The sequence below is a fragment of the Colius striatus genome, chromosome 2 (genome assembly GCF_028858725.1).
Source record: "Colius striatus isolate bColStr4 chromosome 2, bColStr4.1.hap1, whole genome shotgun sequence".
In the NCBI taxonomy this organism is placed as follows: Eukaryota; Metazoa; Chordata; class Aves; order Coliiformes; family Coliidae; genus Colius; species Colius striatus.
The window spans coordinates 23,138,515-23,157,564 of NC_084760.1; the positions used below are offsets into that span (position 1 = coordinate 23,138,515).

At 38.9% G+C, this 19,050-nt stretch overlaps 1 protein-coding gene across 1 annotated transcript in view; it reads right to left on the reverse strand.

Annotated features, from left to right (window-relative positions):
* Positions 1-18,596, reverse strand: part of MCPH1 (microcephalin 1) — a 127,775-nt gene extending 109,179 nt beyond the window's left edge. Inside the window, exons 1-8 of the mRNA XM_061989720.1 lie at positions 18,510-18,596; positions 16,282-16,373; positions 14,980-15,098; positions 7,609-7,693; positions 6,891-7,011; positions 6,112-6,252; positions 4,419-4,514; positions 1,771-2,781 (exon numbers count right to left, since the gene is read on the reverse strand). Of these exons, the coding sequence (XP_061845704.1) occupies positions 1,771-2,781; positions 4,419-4,514; positions 6,112-6,252; positions 6,891-7,011; positions 7,609-7,693; positions 14,980-15,098; positions 16,282-16,373; positions 18,510-18,528 (1,684 nt within the window). The 5' untranslated portion in view covers positions 18,529-18,596. The remainder of the gene's footprint in view (positions 1-1,770; positions 2,782-4,418; positions 4,515-6,111; positions 6,253-6,890; positions 7,012-7,608; positions 7,694-14,979; positions 15,099-16,281; positions 16,374-18,509) is intronic.
* Positions 18,597-19,050: the final 454 nt, after the last annotated feature.

Below are 19,050 nucleotides of genomic sequence, written 5' to 3' on the forward strand. Positions count from 1 at the left end.
AGAATCATAGAATAGAATCATAGAATGGTAGGGGTTGGAAGGGACCTTTAGAGATCATCTAGTCCAACCCCTCTGCAGAAGCAGGTTCACCTAGATCAGGTTGCACAGGACCATGTCCAGGCAGGTCTTGAAGACCTCCAAGGAAGGAGACTCCACAACCCCTCTGGACAGCCTGTGCCAGGGCTCCATCACCTGAACAGTAAAATAGTTTTTTCTTATGTTTAAGTGGAACTTCTGTGTTCCAGCTTCATCCCATTACCCCTTGTCCTGTTGCTAGCTACTATAGAAAAAAGGGATGTCCCAACCTCCTGACATCCACCCTTTAGATATTTGTAAATGTTAATAAGATCTCCCCTTGAAGAGACCTTCAAGATCATTGAGTCCAGCCTTTGCCCCAGCCCTATCAACCACTAGACCATTTCCCTAAGTGCAATATTCACCCGTCTCTTAAACACCTCCAGGGATGGTGACTGTTCCGATGCCTGACAACCCTTTCAGGAAAGAAATTCCTCCTCATATCCAGCTGGAACCTCCCCTGGTGCAACTTGAGGCCATTTCATTTTGTTCTGTTGCTTGTCACTAGGCAGAATAGAACAACACCTGCTCTGCTACATCTTCCTTTCAGGTAGTTGTAGAGAGCAATAAGGTCTCTCCTGAGCCTTCTTTCCTGCAGGCTAACCAGGCCCAGATCCCTCAGTCATTCCTCATAGCAGATGTGCTCCAAATCCTTTTCTGTCTTCGTAGCCTGCTCACTATTTACCATCCAAGTCAAGAACAGCCAATTTCTCTAAGAGAACGCTGTGGGAAACAGTGTCAAATGCATTACTAAAGTCAAGGTAGACAACATGCACAGCCTTTCCTTCATCCAACAAGCACATCACCCTGTCATGGAAGGAGATCAGATTTATTAAACAAGACCTGCCCTTCATAATCCCTGATCACCTGGTTACCAGTCCTGCATGTGCTGCACAATACAATTTAGGATTATCTGCTCCATCACCTTCCTGGGCACTGAAGTCAAACTGACAGGTCTGTAATTTCATTTTTCAGAGAAGTTCCTAAGATTCAACATTCTAGTATACATTTACATTGAAATAGTTTAGGCTAAGCCAACTTGAAAATGATGATGTACTCTTAAGTACTCCTAAACTTATGAAAAACTAAGATCATTTCCATATTAAGCCATGATTGAGAAAGATGCTTACATTGCAATGCTTGCACATGCCCTCAGACTCTTATGCAATCTTCAAGCTAAATCAATTATACTCTTTTCCCACCGGAGACTTTATGCCCTTAACTGTAATTTATCTAAAGTAGCAATTTTAACTTGTGAAATAAAAATAATTTGAACATAGGACCCTATGAGGAGAAGTTACGTACAAATAATTTACAAGAACACTGTAACTTTTTAAACAGAAAGATATTGGTTTCTTAAAACACATTTTGAATAGCAGCAGAAAGTTTACAGAATATCAAGCACTAGGGGAAAAAAAAGGCTCATGTACTTTTGCGGTGTTTTGTGAGGACAGTTTCCTTGTCCTTTGGTAATTTCTTTGTGTCTGCATTGTATAGGAAAATAAATGAGTGTTCTTTTGGATCTTATGCATTCATTTATTCAAAACTAGTCAGTACTGATGCATTTTCTTCTTTTGGTGTAATTCTGAAATATTTTTCCCCTTGTAATGGCAGTTAGTTTTGTCATTTGGTTGAATAAGTGTATTTAATGAAGTATGATATCTTTTAATTTTCCAGCTGTATGCAGGAACTTACCAGTGGTGTTAGTATCATAATTCACATTGGTTCTGCTGGATTTTTCATGAGCTTGCTGAGGTAGCCTATTCATATAATCAGAATCTCGAGCTTCCGCAGTGTCGGCTTTTTCACCATCTGACATATAATTTAATAGCACACTTCCAGGATAGTCAGCTGGTTTGAAGTTTTTCTTCACTGAAACATCATTTGCTGTAATAGACCTTTTCTTACTTTTCTTGGAAGTATTACGTGCCTTAGAGAAACTCATATCAAGTAAGTTCATGGTTGTAAAAGAGTCTTTGCAACTAACTTTAGGAGGATTCTGTGGTTTCTTTGGTACATGTACTTCCTTTTCATTAAAATCGGATGATGAAAAGAAGTCTTCATAAGAATCCTCTTCATAAGAAAAAGACTTGCTACATATAGTAACCTCTTGCAAGAAGTCTTTAGACTCTGATGAATCCAGTTCTGATGAAGCCAGTTTCAAACTAGATAGTGCTTGTGCTTTGTTCCTCTTCTTGTCTTCATGATTACAATAATTTCTGTCAATAGGGAAGTTTCTATCCCATGAACATGTATTTAAGCCTCTGCCGTTTACAGGCGAGTTAGACAGATTGCCAATCAAAGCAGGAACAGCATTTAACTTGACAATATTTTTGGAAGGAGTACTATCACCCAAGCCCTTGATATTAAGAAGAGAACTTCCATTTGCAAATGAAGTAGTCATGCTATTTTCATCCTCCTGATTTTCCTTTGGAATGTTTTTTAGATCTTTCTTTTCTAAAGACAATTTATCTTCCAAAGTGTGCCATAAAATTTGTTTCGTTCTTAAACTTCTTCTGCTATGTTGTTTTGGTGTTAAGCTCATCTGCTCACAGTTATGAGGAGAATTCACCGATGTACTCATGGGTGCATGAATATCAGTCCAAGTATCACAGGACTGTTTCACTGCCTCTGTTTTCTGTCTCTTTAATTTATCAGTTCCAAAAAGACAATCATAACTTGAGTTCAAGGAATCTTCCATTTGTTCTGCAAAATATGAAAAGTGGCAATTCAAATGTATTTAACAAAACAGAAAGAGTACCAGATTTCTTAGTAAAATACATATGAAATTACTGAAAGAAAAAACCAAGACTTCGTCACTTCTCTGTATATTATATGCCAAGTCATCAAAAACTTAAAAGAAAATGGATTAGAAACAAAGCACAAACTCTGCTGACAAGAAGCTACAATAGCTTCAGCTGTCATATCTTCTTATGTGGTAATAAGCATCTGTAAATCCTGTTCTGCTTTCCTGAAACAAAGCAGCAGAGGAACTCCCTTTCACTCCTGCATTTGTGAAGAAAAATAGGAAGATTTTACACATGACCATATTGACAATTGTAAATGTCTTAATTTAATCCCCAAACTAAACGGTATTCTTGCACTTTTTAAACCATTAACTAACACACTCTCATGTGTTTGACAAACACAAACAAAAGGACCCCTGTCACAGAGCATCAGAGATGGAATCTACACTGAATATTGTAATATGATGTGAAAGTCTATTCTTAATGTAAAATCATATTGGGCAGTTGTAATGCTGGAGGGACATACTCATGCTAAAGCTCTCAAATCATGATGTTCAACCTCATCAGCATACAACTAATTTAGCAAAAGAAAGAAGTTTGTTGGCACAGCTATGCTATTTTCCATATGAAGCTATTAATTCTCCCCAACACTGCATGAAGACACATCAAGCTGTTTCAGGCTACAAGATACGGCCTCTGTACCCACATTAACAAAATACAATACATGAAAACAGCATGAGGTATAGCTTACTGTTGGAGTAGAATAGAGATTAAATAGACCACTTAAGTGGTCCTCATTATGAATTCTAAAGGGAGTCATCTTATTTTTCTACTGAGTTCAAAGACTAGCATCTGTCTTCAGCTTTTTCTCACATGACTGACAGAAGATGAGTTCTGCAGTATATATCCATTGCAGATGTAATTAATGCTGTTAAAATGCCTACTGGTGCAGCTCAACAGCCTTCAGAATCATCTTCTCCCTTACATCCTGCTACTATGACAAAACACAGGAACAAACTTTCAACTTTAAGAGAATAGGAATCTTGATAATATGTGATTTTAATTCATTCACAACCACGAAAGACTTTAAAAGTTGATTTATTTTTACACTTGGTACCTCCTTGATCCTTGAATACTTAAGCTGGAGAACACATTGAGTTTCCTTTTAAATTCACATATTTTGATTGAAAATTTTGAAGACATGTCAGTTCTCTGAGATTTCTCTCTCATTCAGATGCTTCCTACATCACATTATTTTGTGGGCTCTATTCTATACAAGATCACTGTAAGAGCAAAGAAGCTCAACACCATGCCAGGACAAGAAGCTACTAATGGAGAACAGTGTGAGGAAAGAGAAGGAAGCAGTGCAGGCAAAATGGCAATAAGGCAGAGCCTTTACCCAATATGAGTCGTCATGCTCCATTTTCTTTGAAATCTTACTTCTAATATTTTGCCAGTTAAGAAAAACTAAAAGATTTCAGCTTTAAATATAAATGATAGACCAAATGTACACAGTCCCATTTCAGTATGCAGTACTTTTCAAACTAAGATATAGCAGTCATGTATTTCTATAAGAGATAAAATTGTGTTAGTTACCTGGTAACAATACATCTTCTGAATTAGTTAAGACACAAGTAGACAGCTGGTAATCTTCTGTTGAACTACTTGGTTGTATCTGAGACATTTGTGAAGCTAGGAATTTGTAAATAACAAATAGTTAGCCCTGTTTGCAAACATACTGGTATCCACACCGTCTATTCATACTTCAAAACAGCTCAAGCATAATAGACAAGTCTTTTGCTTGCCAACTAATTACAACCATAGTAAGAATTATAGACCGTTCAGCAGTATTTGAAGTTATCAATTTACAAAAAAAATTATCAGCTATTCTACAATATTAAGCATTTTTTCCAGATAAGAGTTTTCTGAAACTAAAGAATGATGACAAACCATTTAGAAAATACTATCATAGATAGTATTTTAAATTATAAACTGAAAGTCCAGTTGACATAAATAACTTGAAACTTCAAATAGCACAGATTCCTCCCCCCACAAAAGATGTTCAATAGTTCAACAGTATTTAAGATAACCGACAAAACCTAATAACTTAGACTTAATAATTTCACAGTAAGGTAATGCAAACACTAAACAATTATTTGGAAACTCCAATCTAGATTTAATTCATCAGGATCTACATTTTTAAGTCAACTAGATTTTTTTCAATTAGGTCATTCACAGAATCACAGAATCTTAAGGGTTGGAAGTGACCTCGAAAGATTATCTAGTCCAATCCCCAAGCCAGAGCAGGAAAACCTAAAGTAGGTCACACAGGAACTCATTCAGGTGGGTTCTAAATGTCTCCATAGGAGACTACACAATCCATCTGGGCAGCCTGTTCCAGTGCTCCCTTACTCTCATAGTGAAGAAATTCTTCCTTGTAGTTCTTTGGAAGTTCTCACATTCTGGCTTATTCGCGTTGCCCCTTGTCCTATCATTGGACGTCACTGAGAATAGCCTGGCTCCATCCTCCTGATACTCGCCCTTAACATATCTGTAAACATGAATGAGATCATCCTTCAGTCTCCTCTTTTCCAAGCTGAAGAGCCCCAGCTCCCTCATCCTTCCATCATAAGGGAGATGCTCCACTCAATCATCATTGTGGCTCTGCCCTGAACTCTTTCCAGCAGCTCCCTGTCCTTCTTGAACTGAGGGGCCCAGAACTGGACACAATATACGAGATGAGGTCTCATGAGGGCCGAGTAGAGCGGGAGGAGAATCTCTCTTAACCTAATCACCACATCCCTTCTAATTCACATTATTTTTTTAAATTGTCTTCTTCAGTACCTGAACATAACAATTTTAGACTCCTTTCTAAACTGTTTGCCTGCAAGTCATAACATTACAATCTTTGTCAAGTACCGCATTCATATTAGATTTTAACAGGAAATAAGATTTAGAGTCACACTGTAATATTTAACTGAGTTGTGACAGTATAAATTTACAAGTGCAGAAAGCTTAGCTTAAATGTTAGTTCCTTTGAGCTGTCTAGTGGTTAAGAAATTCTTTTTTGCCATCATCATCTTCCATGACTTTTCGTCCCCCTTAGTGCAAAGAAACAAAAAGCTAAAGCATTCACATCTGCTCAAAACCTGGGAAGAGGGGAGGACAGGCATTAAGGATATGAAAAAAGTAACTGAAGGCCAGAGCAAAACAAGTGTGCCCAAAATTCAACAATAAAGACAGTAGCCATTTGTGTATGTTCACAGATAATTAAAATTTAATTTCTTACCAGTTGGAGAAAGATTTTCTCTTTTTTCCTTCATCTCCTTTATTCTCCTTTCCATTGCACTGCATTGATCTTTTATCTTATTAACAGGGCTGTATGAAAGTGAGCTATCATCTTCAAATAGCAAAACTGGTACATCATTTTCTACATAAGAAATGACATTTCTATATTAGGAGTTACGTGCTATACAATAGAGTCAGATAAAGTTCGTTTTTTTAAAAAAATACTTACAAAATTAGGTTCCTTTTGCCTAATATCATTACAAATCCCTTAACATCACAAACTTAGAATCATAGAATGGTAGGGTTTGGAAGGGACCTTTAGAGATCATCTAGTCCAACCCCTGCAGAAGCAGCGTCACCTAGATCAGGTCACATAGGAACATGTCCAGGCAGGTCTTGAAGATCTCCAAGGAAGGAGACTCCACAACCCCTCTGGGCAGCCTGTGCCACTGCTCCATCACCTGAACAGTAAAATAGTTTTTTCTTATGTTTAAGTGGAACTTTTTGTCTTCCAGCTTCATCCCATTACCCCTTGTCCTGTTGCTAGCTACTATAGAAAAAAGGGATATCCCAACCTCCTGACACCCACCCTTTAGATATCTTAAGATCTTGAACCATCCTTAAGATCTTGAACCACCCTTAAGATCTTTAGACTTGCAAAGAACTCTAAGTCAACTTTGTTTCTCATGGTGTGATAACTGAAAGTAAAAAAAAAAAACCCAACCCAAACCCATCAACTGCTTTAAAGAAGTAAGATAACTGAATCTTAGTAGCTCTTACCAGCACTAATCGCGACCTTTTGTACAGCTAATTCTTTAGCCATCTGGTCCAGTCTTCTCTGCAGTTTTCTATCATTTTCTGGAGTTTTTTCAATAAAGTCTTTTGGTTGCATACATTTGTGCTACAAGACACATGGAACTATTAAATATATGGTATTAAACTGCCAGAAATAACTACACTTCCTATTTGCCTGCCACTTTATCACGGGATTTATTATCAGTGTTTATGCTACTTACTATCAACTCTATGAGAGGCAGAGATAATTGTAGAAATTAATGATTTCCACAGTGAACTTTAATATAAAATCAAAAGGAACCTAAGAATTTTTTTGGTTACGTTTTAGTAAAAAAGAGATTAAGTCACTGTTTTTTCTTTTTTGCTTGTAGCAAAGGTAAGGCTTGAAACACTTTTTTAAAAAAAAGAAGGATTTTTTGCAACTCTGTGAAACATAAGCCATGCTACAGTCGTATTTTTTTGGTTAGTTAATCATTATGTCATTTTAATCTAAGTCTTCCTTTCTTTACTCACCAATAGAAAAACTCTTATTATGCTTTCTTCAGACAATATATCACATTATCACAGCCACAGCCTAACTTTAAAAAATGACTCAGATAGATATGTATAAATAGGGAATATTCTTAAAATAAACAGTTCAAACATATGAAGTCAGGAAGTCAAGTTCAAACTTGACTATTGGAAAAAAAAATCACAAACTCACTTTTTTGATCTGTAGTAGCAATCCTTCATTACTGTCTGCTGCAGGAAACAGGGATTCATCAACGTGTACTCCAGTTTCTCGACACCTGAATAATCAATCAGAGAAGGGTTGTGGGATTTTTTTTTTTCTGGTTTGTTTTTTTTTCCCCCCAAGAATGTGAATCGCTATTGCAAAAAAGTTGTCTGAGCCCTGTAATAGTGAAACACCAACCCTTCCTAAGTGTGTATCTTCAGCACAACTACTGTAATGTTTAAAAAAAACGAAGTCTAGTACACACAATTTTTTGTCATAGTGATGCCCTTTAAACTGCTGCTTTGAAACTCAAACTGCTAATTTGAAAATCAAACAATGAACCTTAACTTGGTCACCTTGAGGACAGTAAGCTCCTGACTACAATCTACAGAATATCATGGCAGAGGAGAGCAGGAGATTTTTCTATTCAGGTGAATGATGAAGCAGCTTTCTTTCATCCAATCTTGCCTTTTATGTCTTACCCATTAGCTTCATTTTTCTGCCTTTTCTTTGTACACGCCATGATAAAAACAGCCCCTTGCTGGGGGGCAATCTATATTTCTGTGAACTTTTTAAAAAAAATTACAAACCCAAAAATCCAGTGATACCTTACTCACAGATTTTCTTGTCCTTTCATATCTAAAGACTGACTTGAGAACAGTGGGACTAATATTATCTTGCACTAACAATGATGTTGAGACAAGAATTTGGTTATTAATACATAAATTTCTTTTGATCAAAATAGGTATATACAGTTTTATTCTCAATAAATAATAAAACCAACTACAGGAAATAGTATGAAATCTTAATAGACTACATTAGAAGTCCCCCAGAAGTCATTTAAAATTGTGATTCTAGTGACATCTAGTGATTTAACTGCTATAAAGTTTCTATCTGTAGAATTATAATCTAATGCTTAGTTATTCTGTTTCCAATAAATAAGAGCAAACCACTACAAGTATTTGTCAAGCTAATTGAATTTACGTTCTCCGAAGCATCAAATACATATGCTATTCAATATGCTGAAGTTCAGGGGCTATCATTAAATTCAGGATAATAATCAGCACATATGTAGACTATACTACACTAAAATTGTCAATAATTCAGAGAATTCACTGATTCAGAGAAGCTAAATAGAAGAAAAATTGACCATTAGATATCTTATAAGAATGTTTTACTTTGCAGACAAAAATGAATGTAAAGAATTTCCTATCTTATTTGTGACATAAGTGAGTTACCATGTTAAGAATACACAGGTAGAGTTTCCCAATTACAAACTGAATTTGCAAGTATTAAGTATTCTTATTTTGGACACAGATTGTACCAATTCTACCTTATCTAGGCTTCTTTCTGTTGTTCAGTTTTGATTTCTTTTAGGTTGCTCATTGAGGTATTTGAGTTGAAAAAGCACTAAACTATTTTTTTTCAGTGATTCCAAAACCACCACTCATTTAACTCATAATTTGTTTGCATGAATCTTACAGCAAAGTCATGATTTTGTGCACTATTTTTAAAGTTAGATATATCTACGATTCTTAGGGAAAAAAAATGGAAACAAATCATTTTTTAAAATAATAAATACATTTACTCTGAAGTTATGATTTTTTAAATTTGTATTGTCATCTTATTTTAAAGATCCTTCTTCCCATTCAAATTGCTTCCTATTAACCTCCAGAACTTAATTCAGTTTAGATTCAAACAGATGATCACACTATCCAGTAGAAGCTTCCAATACAAGTTTGAGGCAGATCATTGGAGAGAGCACTGGAAATCCAGTAAGAGTTCAACAAGGCCACATTCACTTAATGCTGCACAAATCTTTGTACTCCAGTAATTTATGCTGGGTTTTATGTAGAAAAGTAAGTATTATTGTTCAAATCGTAGCACATGTTCCTCTACAAGGCTCAAGCACTGCTCATGGGAAGATAACACTAGTGCACTTGCATAACAGGTTGAAATTAGGGGTCCATGAGCAGTTAAGTGAGAGAAGTATTTGGCATAAAGCTGAAGAATGAGGAAATACTGGAGTAATTGTTTATGATTTGCTTCCTTATCTGGTATTTTCAGAGCTCAAACATCAAAAAGTGGCATCTAGATAAAATAGCATTTACTGTAACATCCTGTTTCCATTATCATAATTCCCAAGAGCGTGTAAAAACATGAAAATATAGCCAAACATGCCTAATTTACTTTGCTATGTTCCACAGGTTTCTGGTTTAGAGATGGTCAAATGCAATACTGCATTTGTTTTTTGATAAACAAAACATTTAATTATTTCAACACTTTTTTAAACCCATGCAAATGCTTGCTGATGATGATTCTGTTAACAAGGAGTTCTACAGTCTAACCATGTTTTGCTAAAAAACATCATTTACCGTATTCTCTGAATCTGCCTCCTGGCAGATTCATGTGTGTGACAGGCTGACCCTGGCTGGGTACCATCAAAGCTGGATAGGGGAGAGAAAATATACAAAAAGTTTGTAGGTCGAGATACGGACAGTGAGAGGTAAGTCACTGTACTGAGTTTGTGTGATTGGGTTTTTTGGCAGCAGGGGAGTAGCTGCAGTGGTGGCACCTATGAGATAATCAAAAGTAATGTCCATCACTCAGCTCCAATGTTGTGTCTGACCCAATCGGGGAACTGCAATATGATCAGGGGAATGGAACATCTTTCATATGAGGAAAGGCTGCAGGAGCTGGGGCTGTTTAGTCTGGAGGAGATTGAGGGGAGATCTTATTAACATTTACAAATATCTAAAGGGTGGGTGTCAGGATGTTGGGACATTCCTTTTTTCTATAGTAGCTAGCAACAGGACAAGGGGTAATGGGATGAAGCTGGAACACAGAAGTTCCACTTAAACATAAGAAAAAACTATTTTACTGTTCAGGTGACAGAGCAGTGGCACAGGCTGCCCAGAGGGGTTGTGGAGTCTCCTTCCTTGGAGGTCTTCAAGACCTGCCTGGACATGTTCCTATGCAACCTGATCTAGGTGACCCTGCTTCTGCAGGGGGGTTGGACTAAGTAATATATAAAGATCCCTTCCCACCCCTACCATTCTATGATTCTATGAAACCTGCAGTGGAAGGAAGAAGTAGCATAGAAAAGAAACAACCCCGTGGATCCTTAAGGTCAGCAAAGGAGTAGAGGGAGGAGGTGTGCCAGAGCAGACATTACACTGCAGCCTGTGGTGCAGACCATGGTGACGCAGGGCCATGCAGCCCATGGAAATTAACAGTGGAGCCAAGATCTGCCTGCAGCCTGTGGTGGACCCCATGACAAAGCAAGTGGATGTGCCTGAAGAAGGCTGGGATGCTTTGGGAAGCCCACGCTACAGCAGTCTGTTCCTGAAAGACTGCACCTCACAGAAGGAACACACACTGGAGCTGTTCATGAGTAACTGCAGTCTTTGGGAAGGACTCACATTAAAGAAGTTCATGGAACTGTGTCCCCTGGGAGAGACCCCCACACCGGAGCAGGGAAAGTGTGGAGTCCTTTCCATCTGAGGTGAAGGAGCAGCAGGGCCAATGTGTGATGAACTGACTGCAACTTTCATTCCCCGCCCCCCTGCATCTCTAGTGGGGAGGAAGCAGAGATATCAGGAGCAAAGCTGAGCCTGGCAAGAAGGAAGGGGTGGGAGGAAGGTAATTTTTTTTAAGATCTGGTTGTATTTCTCATCATCCTATTCTGGTTTAGATTGTTAAAAGATTAAATTGATTTTGTTTTTTCCCTAAATCAAGTCTGTTTTGTCCATGACCATAATTAGCACGTGATCCCTTCCTGTCCTTGCCTTGACCCACGAGGCCTTTGTTATCTTTTCCCCATTCCATCATGGGGGGGGAAAGTGAGTGAGCAGTCACGTGGTGCTTTGTTGCCAGCTAGGCCTAAACCATGACATTCACCAATTATTGCCACAGGCAAAATGGACTTGACTTGGGGAAAAAATAATTTATTACCAATCAAATTGGAGTAGGAAAATGAGTAATAAAACCAAGTCAGAAAATCACTTTCCCCTCACTCTTCCCTTCTTCCTAAGCTTAACTTTAGTCCTGATTTTGTCTAGCTTCTCCTTGCCAGTGGCAGAGGGGGACAGGGAATGGGAGCTACAGGCAGCTCATCACGGATGAGTCTCTCCTTCCTCTGCAGTGGGAGGACTCCTCACATTGTCCCCCAGCTCCAGCCTGGGGTCCCTCCCATGGCAGAGTTGCTGCTTTCACATAGTCTCACTCCTCTCCAGCTGCAATTGCTGTTGAACAGCAACTTTTTCCCCTTCAACTATGTTTTTCCAGAGGCACTACCACTGTTGCTGACAGGCTTGGCCTTGGCCAAGTGGTGGGTCTGACCTGGAGCCAGTTGGTATTGGCCGTGTCATACATGGGGGGAAGCTTCTAGCAGCTTCTCACAGCAGTCACTCCTTTAATGTCCCTACTACCAAAACACATATCCCTGCCACACACATCCCATTTGAAGTGATGCTTTTCAAGTCTTCTGCTAGAAAACATACATTCATTCTCTACTCTCCATATGAATTTTTGTTTTCACAAGAGTCTCTCCCACTCCCACTTCTTTTCTAGACTGAAGAATTCACATCACTTCAATCACGTCTTGTGAGTAAACTATTTTGTAACTTCAGTCATGGTCATTGCCATCCTTTCAAAACATTCCATGAGAAAATGCTGTCAATGCCACTACATGAGATTTTATGTTCTATTTCATTTTAACTACAGCTGAGGTGAGAGTGCCATGAAAACATTTACTGTAAGTCCCTAAAATCTTAATTTTCCCTTCACACTATGTGATGAACACCTTTCTTCTGAAATACTTAAGATCTCCTTGACACCTTCACTTGAACAGAACTTTTTATTTTAAGTTGAACACTCTCACAGAACTTCTTGGGTTCTGGTCTTCCAGTATGAATACCGATTTTACACTGTGGTCATACTTACAAGAAATAATTTAAACAACTACTCATAAACCAATGAAGACCAAGCAATACCTAAATATTTGTCTTCACACTGCTCTCCAATGGGAGTCACCCACTTCCCAGGCTACACTAGAAAGTTGCCCTTTACTATTTTATTTCCTGAAATTATATTTCACAGCATTTCTGACTGTTGTGAGAATGTTCTCCTTACTACCGAATGGAGCAGTTGGTTAATCAAGCCATCATACCAACTCTGCATTATTTGTTTATACTTATCAGGTTCAAACAAGCGTCCATTCATACTTGATAACTGGCACAGACTATTCAGTCCTTCCTGTCTACATTGTCCAAGGGTTCAACAGACTGTCTTCTGCCTACCAAGTTTCTGACATATTGATAGACTAGGCACATGATTTCAAGTCAGGCACTCCAGTTCCCTCACCTTACTACAAAAAAATTAAGCGTGTGTGCTAGCATAGACTCATTTTAATTTTGTATTGTCTGTGCCTCATTTGAACAATCTTATGACTAGTGACACTATTCATTACCATCTTTTATGTAAGCTTCTACTGACCCTGACCTATACTTTGCTCAAGCATATGATATTCCCATGAATTCTAACTAGAATATACATTAATCTAAGTTGTATGTTCTTGTGTACCTTTTTACATTAACTTTAAATTAAAAGGCAGAACAAAAAGATTACAAAGAAGTTCCATCTTAATTCACATCTTCAGCGTGTGTATCCTCCCTCTCCATTAAAATACACCTCTCTATTTTGAATCATTTCTCCAGTTTCAATAAACCTCATCTTCTAAGTCATTTAGCAAGAGCTTGCCTTGTCCAGAGCATGATACTAGGAATACACAAAACACTACCAGGAAAATGCTAGTCTTCTTTTCTAACAAACAGCTTAAGTTTCCATCCAGATCCTTTCTCCTGTCTTACCCTTTCTTGTCAGTATCTGGCAACAGTTACAGTTTCTTTAAGCTTTTATACATGGATCTCAAAGCTCCATGCCCTCTCCTACAGTAACACAGTAACAAGCTGTGTCTATCACTGAGCTTTCAACAGTGATCATAGACTCAATACCTTCCAGTACTGCAGAGGAGAGTCTTGGGGTGGAAATGCTATTGCAGAGACAGCATTTCTGTATGGCACATCCTATGGTTTCCCCAGTAAGGTACTCCCAGTCTTCCTCCACTGCAAATGCTACTCACCTGGACTTTTCTGGAATCTTTTTTACTATGGCACATCTGAGTCCTCATACACTTCATAGTTCCTGTGACTAACATCTCAAACTCCATACTTATATGCTTTGTCATCTGAAGAGTGTATTTAATTTTATAACCAAATATTCCCACTGAAATGACCATCCCTGATGTGCACTCAGATAGCACCAGGCCACAGAAAGGTATATTCACATAAACAAAAGTTTACATCATTCTCAGTTTTTAGATGAAGGTGTTTCTTCCTCAGTGTAAAAGCTGCCTAGGTTATACAGTTTAACTTCTATATCCAATGTTCCATAAAAAAATCTAAAGAAAAATTCTGCTTATGCAGAACTGCATGAATTTGGCTTTTGGCTAACAGACTTGCATCACAAGTTTTGCAGTGGTACTGGCCCACTATGAAGTGGCTGCAGAGTCCTCTTTTTTTTTCTTTTTCACTTTTACACTTGGCAGACTTTTACCTCTATGCATGTTACAATTGGTATAGGAAAGGGGCCTCTTTACTTGACTGACGTTCTAATTTAGCATCATGGTAATTTATCAATTGGAGTGTTTAATACATGCATATTGCTAAACGTTGTGTTTTTATACTTAACCTGAAATTTAAGTTAGGCTTCATAACCACTTTGTAAACTCAAGAGAAGCAGCTCTAGATTATCAAGTTCTCATGGACTGGCTGCACAAATGAAGTTTGATTTGTTTTCTTTTTAAATTTAGCTTTTTCTGTATGGTAGTTGAGAATCTGCAAATGGTGTTGTTCTGAACTTGCCAAATGTCTTAAATGCCAAACTACATATGAATCTTTTTCCTTCTTCCTAGGAGATTGTCTACAGCAGTTAAGGACAGAAACAGTACAATATTCCCAATGAAATGTGCTTTCTCATGTGAAAATGGTTGTAAATATCTGGTCTTCACTGTCCCCACATGGCATCTGAGAGCAAAGGAGTGGAACACTGAATGGTTAATAAATACACTACAAAACTACTTCAATACATCTGTTTTTAAGAGTAAATATTTTACATTTTTATGCAAGTAACATGCTCTATAATAGGAAAAAATGTCATAGGAAAGTTATTAGTCACAGATTTATCACTATTTCAAGTACATTTAAAAAACAGGTACTGTATTTAAGTTTTTAAAGAAAATAATATTAGAATCCATTATGTTTGTAATAGGTCATATTTGTAATATTCATGAGTACTTACTTCTCCACCCAGAGTACAGAAACTATTTTTACACCCATCTTCTGTGCCTTTTTCCATGTAGTCAGACGTCCATCTTTGAAGACAACATGGGTCACATGCTTGTTCAAAGTTTTTGAAACCTGCAGAAGTACAGAGTTCATCTTCAAGTTTGCTAACAGAAAATGCTAATGAAACTAGCTAGTGTAGTCTATTTTTAATGTATAAACCACTACCATAAAAACTTACTCTAAACATCGTGTCAAGGACTCTTTTGACCTTTCCCATCTTTGCAAGCCTCAATTAATCAAAACTCAAGTCTCATTAGCCAAGCCAATGCAATGCATGCCAGAGTAGCCTTTTGTTTTCAGACTTATTTTCTCCAGGTTACCATTTTCATCTCTGTACTCTAGCTAAATTACTAATCTTAAAACGTTTTTATCTATGTAGCCCAATATACTTTCCTATGCAACAACCAATACAGAAAGTAGTTGCCACTATCCAAAGAAATGCCTAATTACATCTTGTATTTAGCAAAGAATCCACGGGCTTAACCTCATCCTATAAATTCATCGATCAAGATCACTCAGTTTTGAGGGAAGGCTGAAGATACTACAAAATTATATGGGAACACTTCAAAAAGTAAGAAATACAAAAACCTTGAGTTATTATAGCTAATATCATCCCTGATATTTTCATTGTGTCATACAACTGATCAAATGTTCAGTTATGCCTCTACTGACAACTAAGTAATAACCTTGTTTAGCTCTCAATACTCCATTCTCAACAATCAAAGTTTCTTTCTCTGGTGACTAAACATCCTGCACACAAAACTGTTTGATAGTGATTGTGAATGTTGACATGGTGAGATCAGTAAAATTCTTATTTTACAGCAGCATCTTCTCAGCACAGTCAAATGGAAATAGCTGTTGCAGTCTCTACAATTGCATCACTACACTTGTCTCCCAAGATGTTGGATCTATATTTGGCTATTTGGTTTTCCAAAAATTTCTGGTGGCAAGTTAATTCAGTCCTCTCTGAAGACAAAACCTCATGATATATTGGCAAGCCAAATACCTCACGACAAATGCATGCTACCATATTGATAAACAAAGAGGTTTATAGATATAGGGAGGCTTTAAATGCATTTCTCATCCGTCACTAGCAAGAATTTAAGAGCACATTTGTCTGTTCTCAGGTCTGTGATAATCTTCTGTTCTGCGCTTTAAAAGTTCATGCTACAAAGATATACATACAACATGCAGAACAAGCAAGGTAGTTTGTAAGAGCTTTCATATTCTATTTATTTCAAAATAGTTTCCTTACTTTTGCTCCCATATCAAGAAGTTGCCGTTCAAAGGTTTTTGAGTAATTTTCTGTTCTGTTAGATGACCAAACTTCTACAAATGCAGAAATATCTGGATCAGAAGAAAGACAATAACAAACAGATAATGAAGTATCTATTATAGCAAAGCTGGTTAAACAGTCTTTCCAATAAAACCTTGCCTTTGGACATATTGCATTCAGCAGCAAACACAGCTTTCAATAAACTGAATATCAGATGTCAGCAGTAGAACGTTCTTTTTAGAGTATTTCTGTCTCATAAATTAGTTGCAATGGAACAAACTTAGAAGTTTGACACTAGTTACACAACTTTTCACTTTGTCTGTTTAAAGAAGCTACCAGTTTAACAAGGAATGCAGTATTTTTACATGATTGCTTACCCTTACCATTATTCAATCACTCCGAATCTTCAGGGTAATAAAAAAACACAAGGCAAGTCGATGTAACACAAATTACAGAACACAATTAAATAAATGTAATAGAATTATTCCTCTTTCATGCCCCCAAAAAACTTCACAGAAATACAACTTAATTTCCAATCAACTTCGAATTCCACTTTATTTATACTGAATCAACTCAAACTAAGTACATATCACAGTGCCTAATGCAATGTCATCTCAGCTGCCTTATGTAACTTTTGGTGTATTGCACTGAAGTAGCTACCTTTATCAACTAAATTAATAATCTCTTCCAAGCAATGAAATGAACATTGGTTGAGAAGGTCTTTAAATAAACAAACCCAAATGTATTGACATACAGGGATAAGCAAATGAAAGTCCTAACAATCCCTTCATTAATTTTACTTAGGATGGGCACTAAACTGACCTTCAGCTCCATTAGCCATGCTAGTTTCTGATTTTGAATGATGAATCAGGAAAGTTCCAGAAAACCGCAAGAATGCCAGTTCACCAAAAACATGATGAAATGCAGGCCAGATAACTCTCAGAACTTTAATAAAGACTAACATATTTTTAGAATTTCTAGAAATGTAAGAGAAATATGGAACATAAAACACCTCCTTAGCCAAACAACAGGGAAAAAATTCATTATCTACCATGTACCGTGACTTGAAATACACATGAGAACTTATGACAAGTCTACTCCAGCGTGTTTCTAATTGTGTTCATTCTACTATTGGACCAGGGCAGTTTCACCAGTTCCTTTTTTTTTTTCTTTATTGCTCTACTGTTAAGAATATTGCACTTAGATTTGAAAAAAACAACACCTTCCTCCCAAATACTTATGAGCCTTTATAATCCTCCTAGAAAAACAGGTCAGAATATTTCCATGAAGGTCAACCTAGCAACTTAGAAGAACATTACTTCAAAGCTGCATGCATCTGCAGTAGGATCAAGGGTATATTTTACAGTAATTGTCCAATTTTAGCTAATCAAAAATAGTCCAACAAAAGATAAGGCGCTCTGTATTTTTTATATAGTTGATAGAAAAGAAAATGAGCATGGGTTTGGAGCTTTTCTGAACTAGAAGAGCTCTGAGTAGAGCTCGGCTCTTGTAAAGGGCAACTTACGATAGGTCTAAGAGAAGCCAGTGATACAGAAGAAAAACAGACATCAGAAGGCAACCTAGTGAGGCAGAAATTCAGAACGATGCAGAAGAAACCGCGCAGGACCAAGCTATGAGCGCCCAGGGCAGAAGAGTCAGCCAAGCGGCAGAAGGGGGCGGTGGCAGCGTCGGTCAGGTCCGTGCCGGGGGCCATCCCAAAGGACACTGGCTTCTGCTCCGCCCGAAGACGGCTTCCAGACTTGCCCGGCCGCAGCCGCCACACACCTCTGCCAGGCCCGCGACCGGCAACAAGCTGCCTCCCGTCGGCCGCCAGGCCCCATGGCAGGTTTCGTGTGCATTCGCTATTAGTCAGAGCAGCCCCACACAAAGCTCTTTCCGTTCCGTCCCGTCCCACGCCCACGGGAGGGCTCTCCACCCGCGGGAAGGGGGCGGCAGGCCAGGAGGTCGAGCTGAAGACTGGCTCGCCAAGAGGGCTGGGCCCGATCCTAGACTCGGCGCTTGGGGAGCCCTCAGCGATAAAAGAGGGGCGAGCTGGAGCCCTCACAGCGGCCCCCCACCCGCCGGGCCCGGCCCGGCCGCTCTTCGCTGTCAAGCACTAGAGCAGGGCCGCAAGGAGAGGGGTATCGGGGCAACTCTGTAAACCGGGCCCGGTCTAGCCCAGCGGTTCCCCTGCAACGAGCCGGTACCTTTCAAGATGGGCTCCATTAGCGGCCCGTCACGGCGCAGCACCCAGAAGCTCCGGTACGCGCCGCCGTTCAAACCCCGCTCCAGGCAGCGCTGCCGGGCCTGCGCGCTGCGCCGTGCCCGCGCCACGCCTGCGTGCTGCTGCCACCGGCGCTGCGCCGCCCGCCCACCGGCTGGCGGCGCTGTGGCGGCAGCGAGCGCCCTGCTAGGCAGCCGAGCGGCCCTGGCGTGAGGGGCGGCGGGCGGCCGGGCGTCCTCGAGCTCAGGGCTGTAGAAATCAGGGATGCAAAGTGGTTCTGGTGCCCTGAAGGCCTTTTCAGAAATAGGTGTGCTCTGTCCAGCCATTTCCAGCCAGACGTAGCGCTGGGGGAGTCCCGGGACAGCCAAATGCTCCTGGGAACAGTGCTTCGAAAAGTCAAACAATAAGTGAATTTTCTTGTTCTGTGATAATGTACACCATGAGGACTCCTGGGGAGGCCTCTCTGAAGACTTATACTTTGCACGAAGGTGCATCAGAGAACTCCCGATGTCCTTAGAACTCCC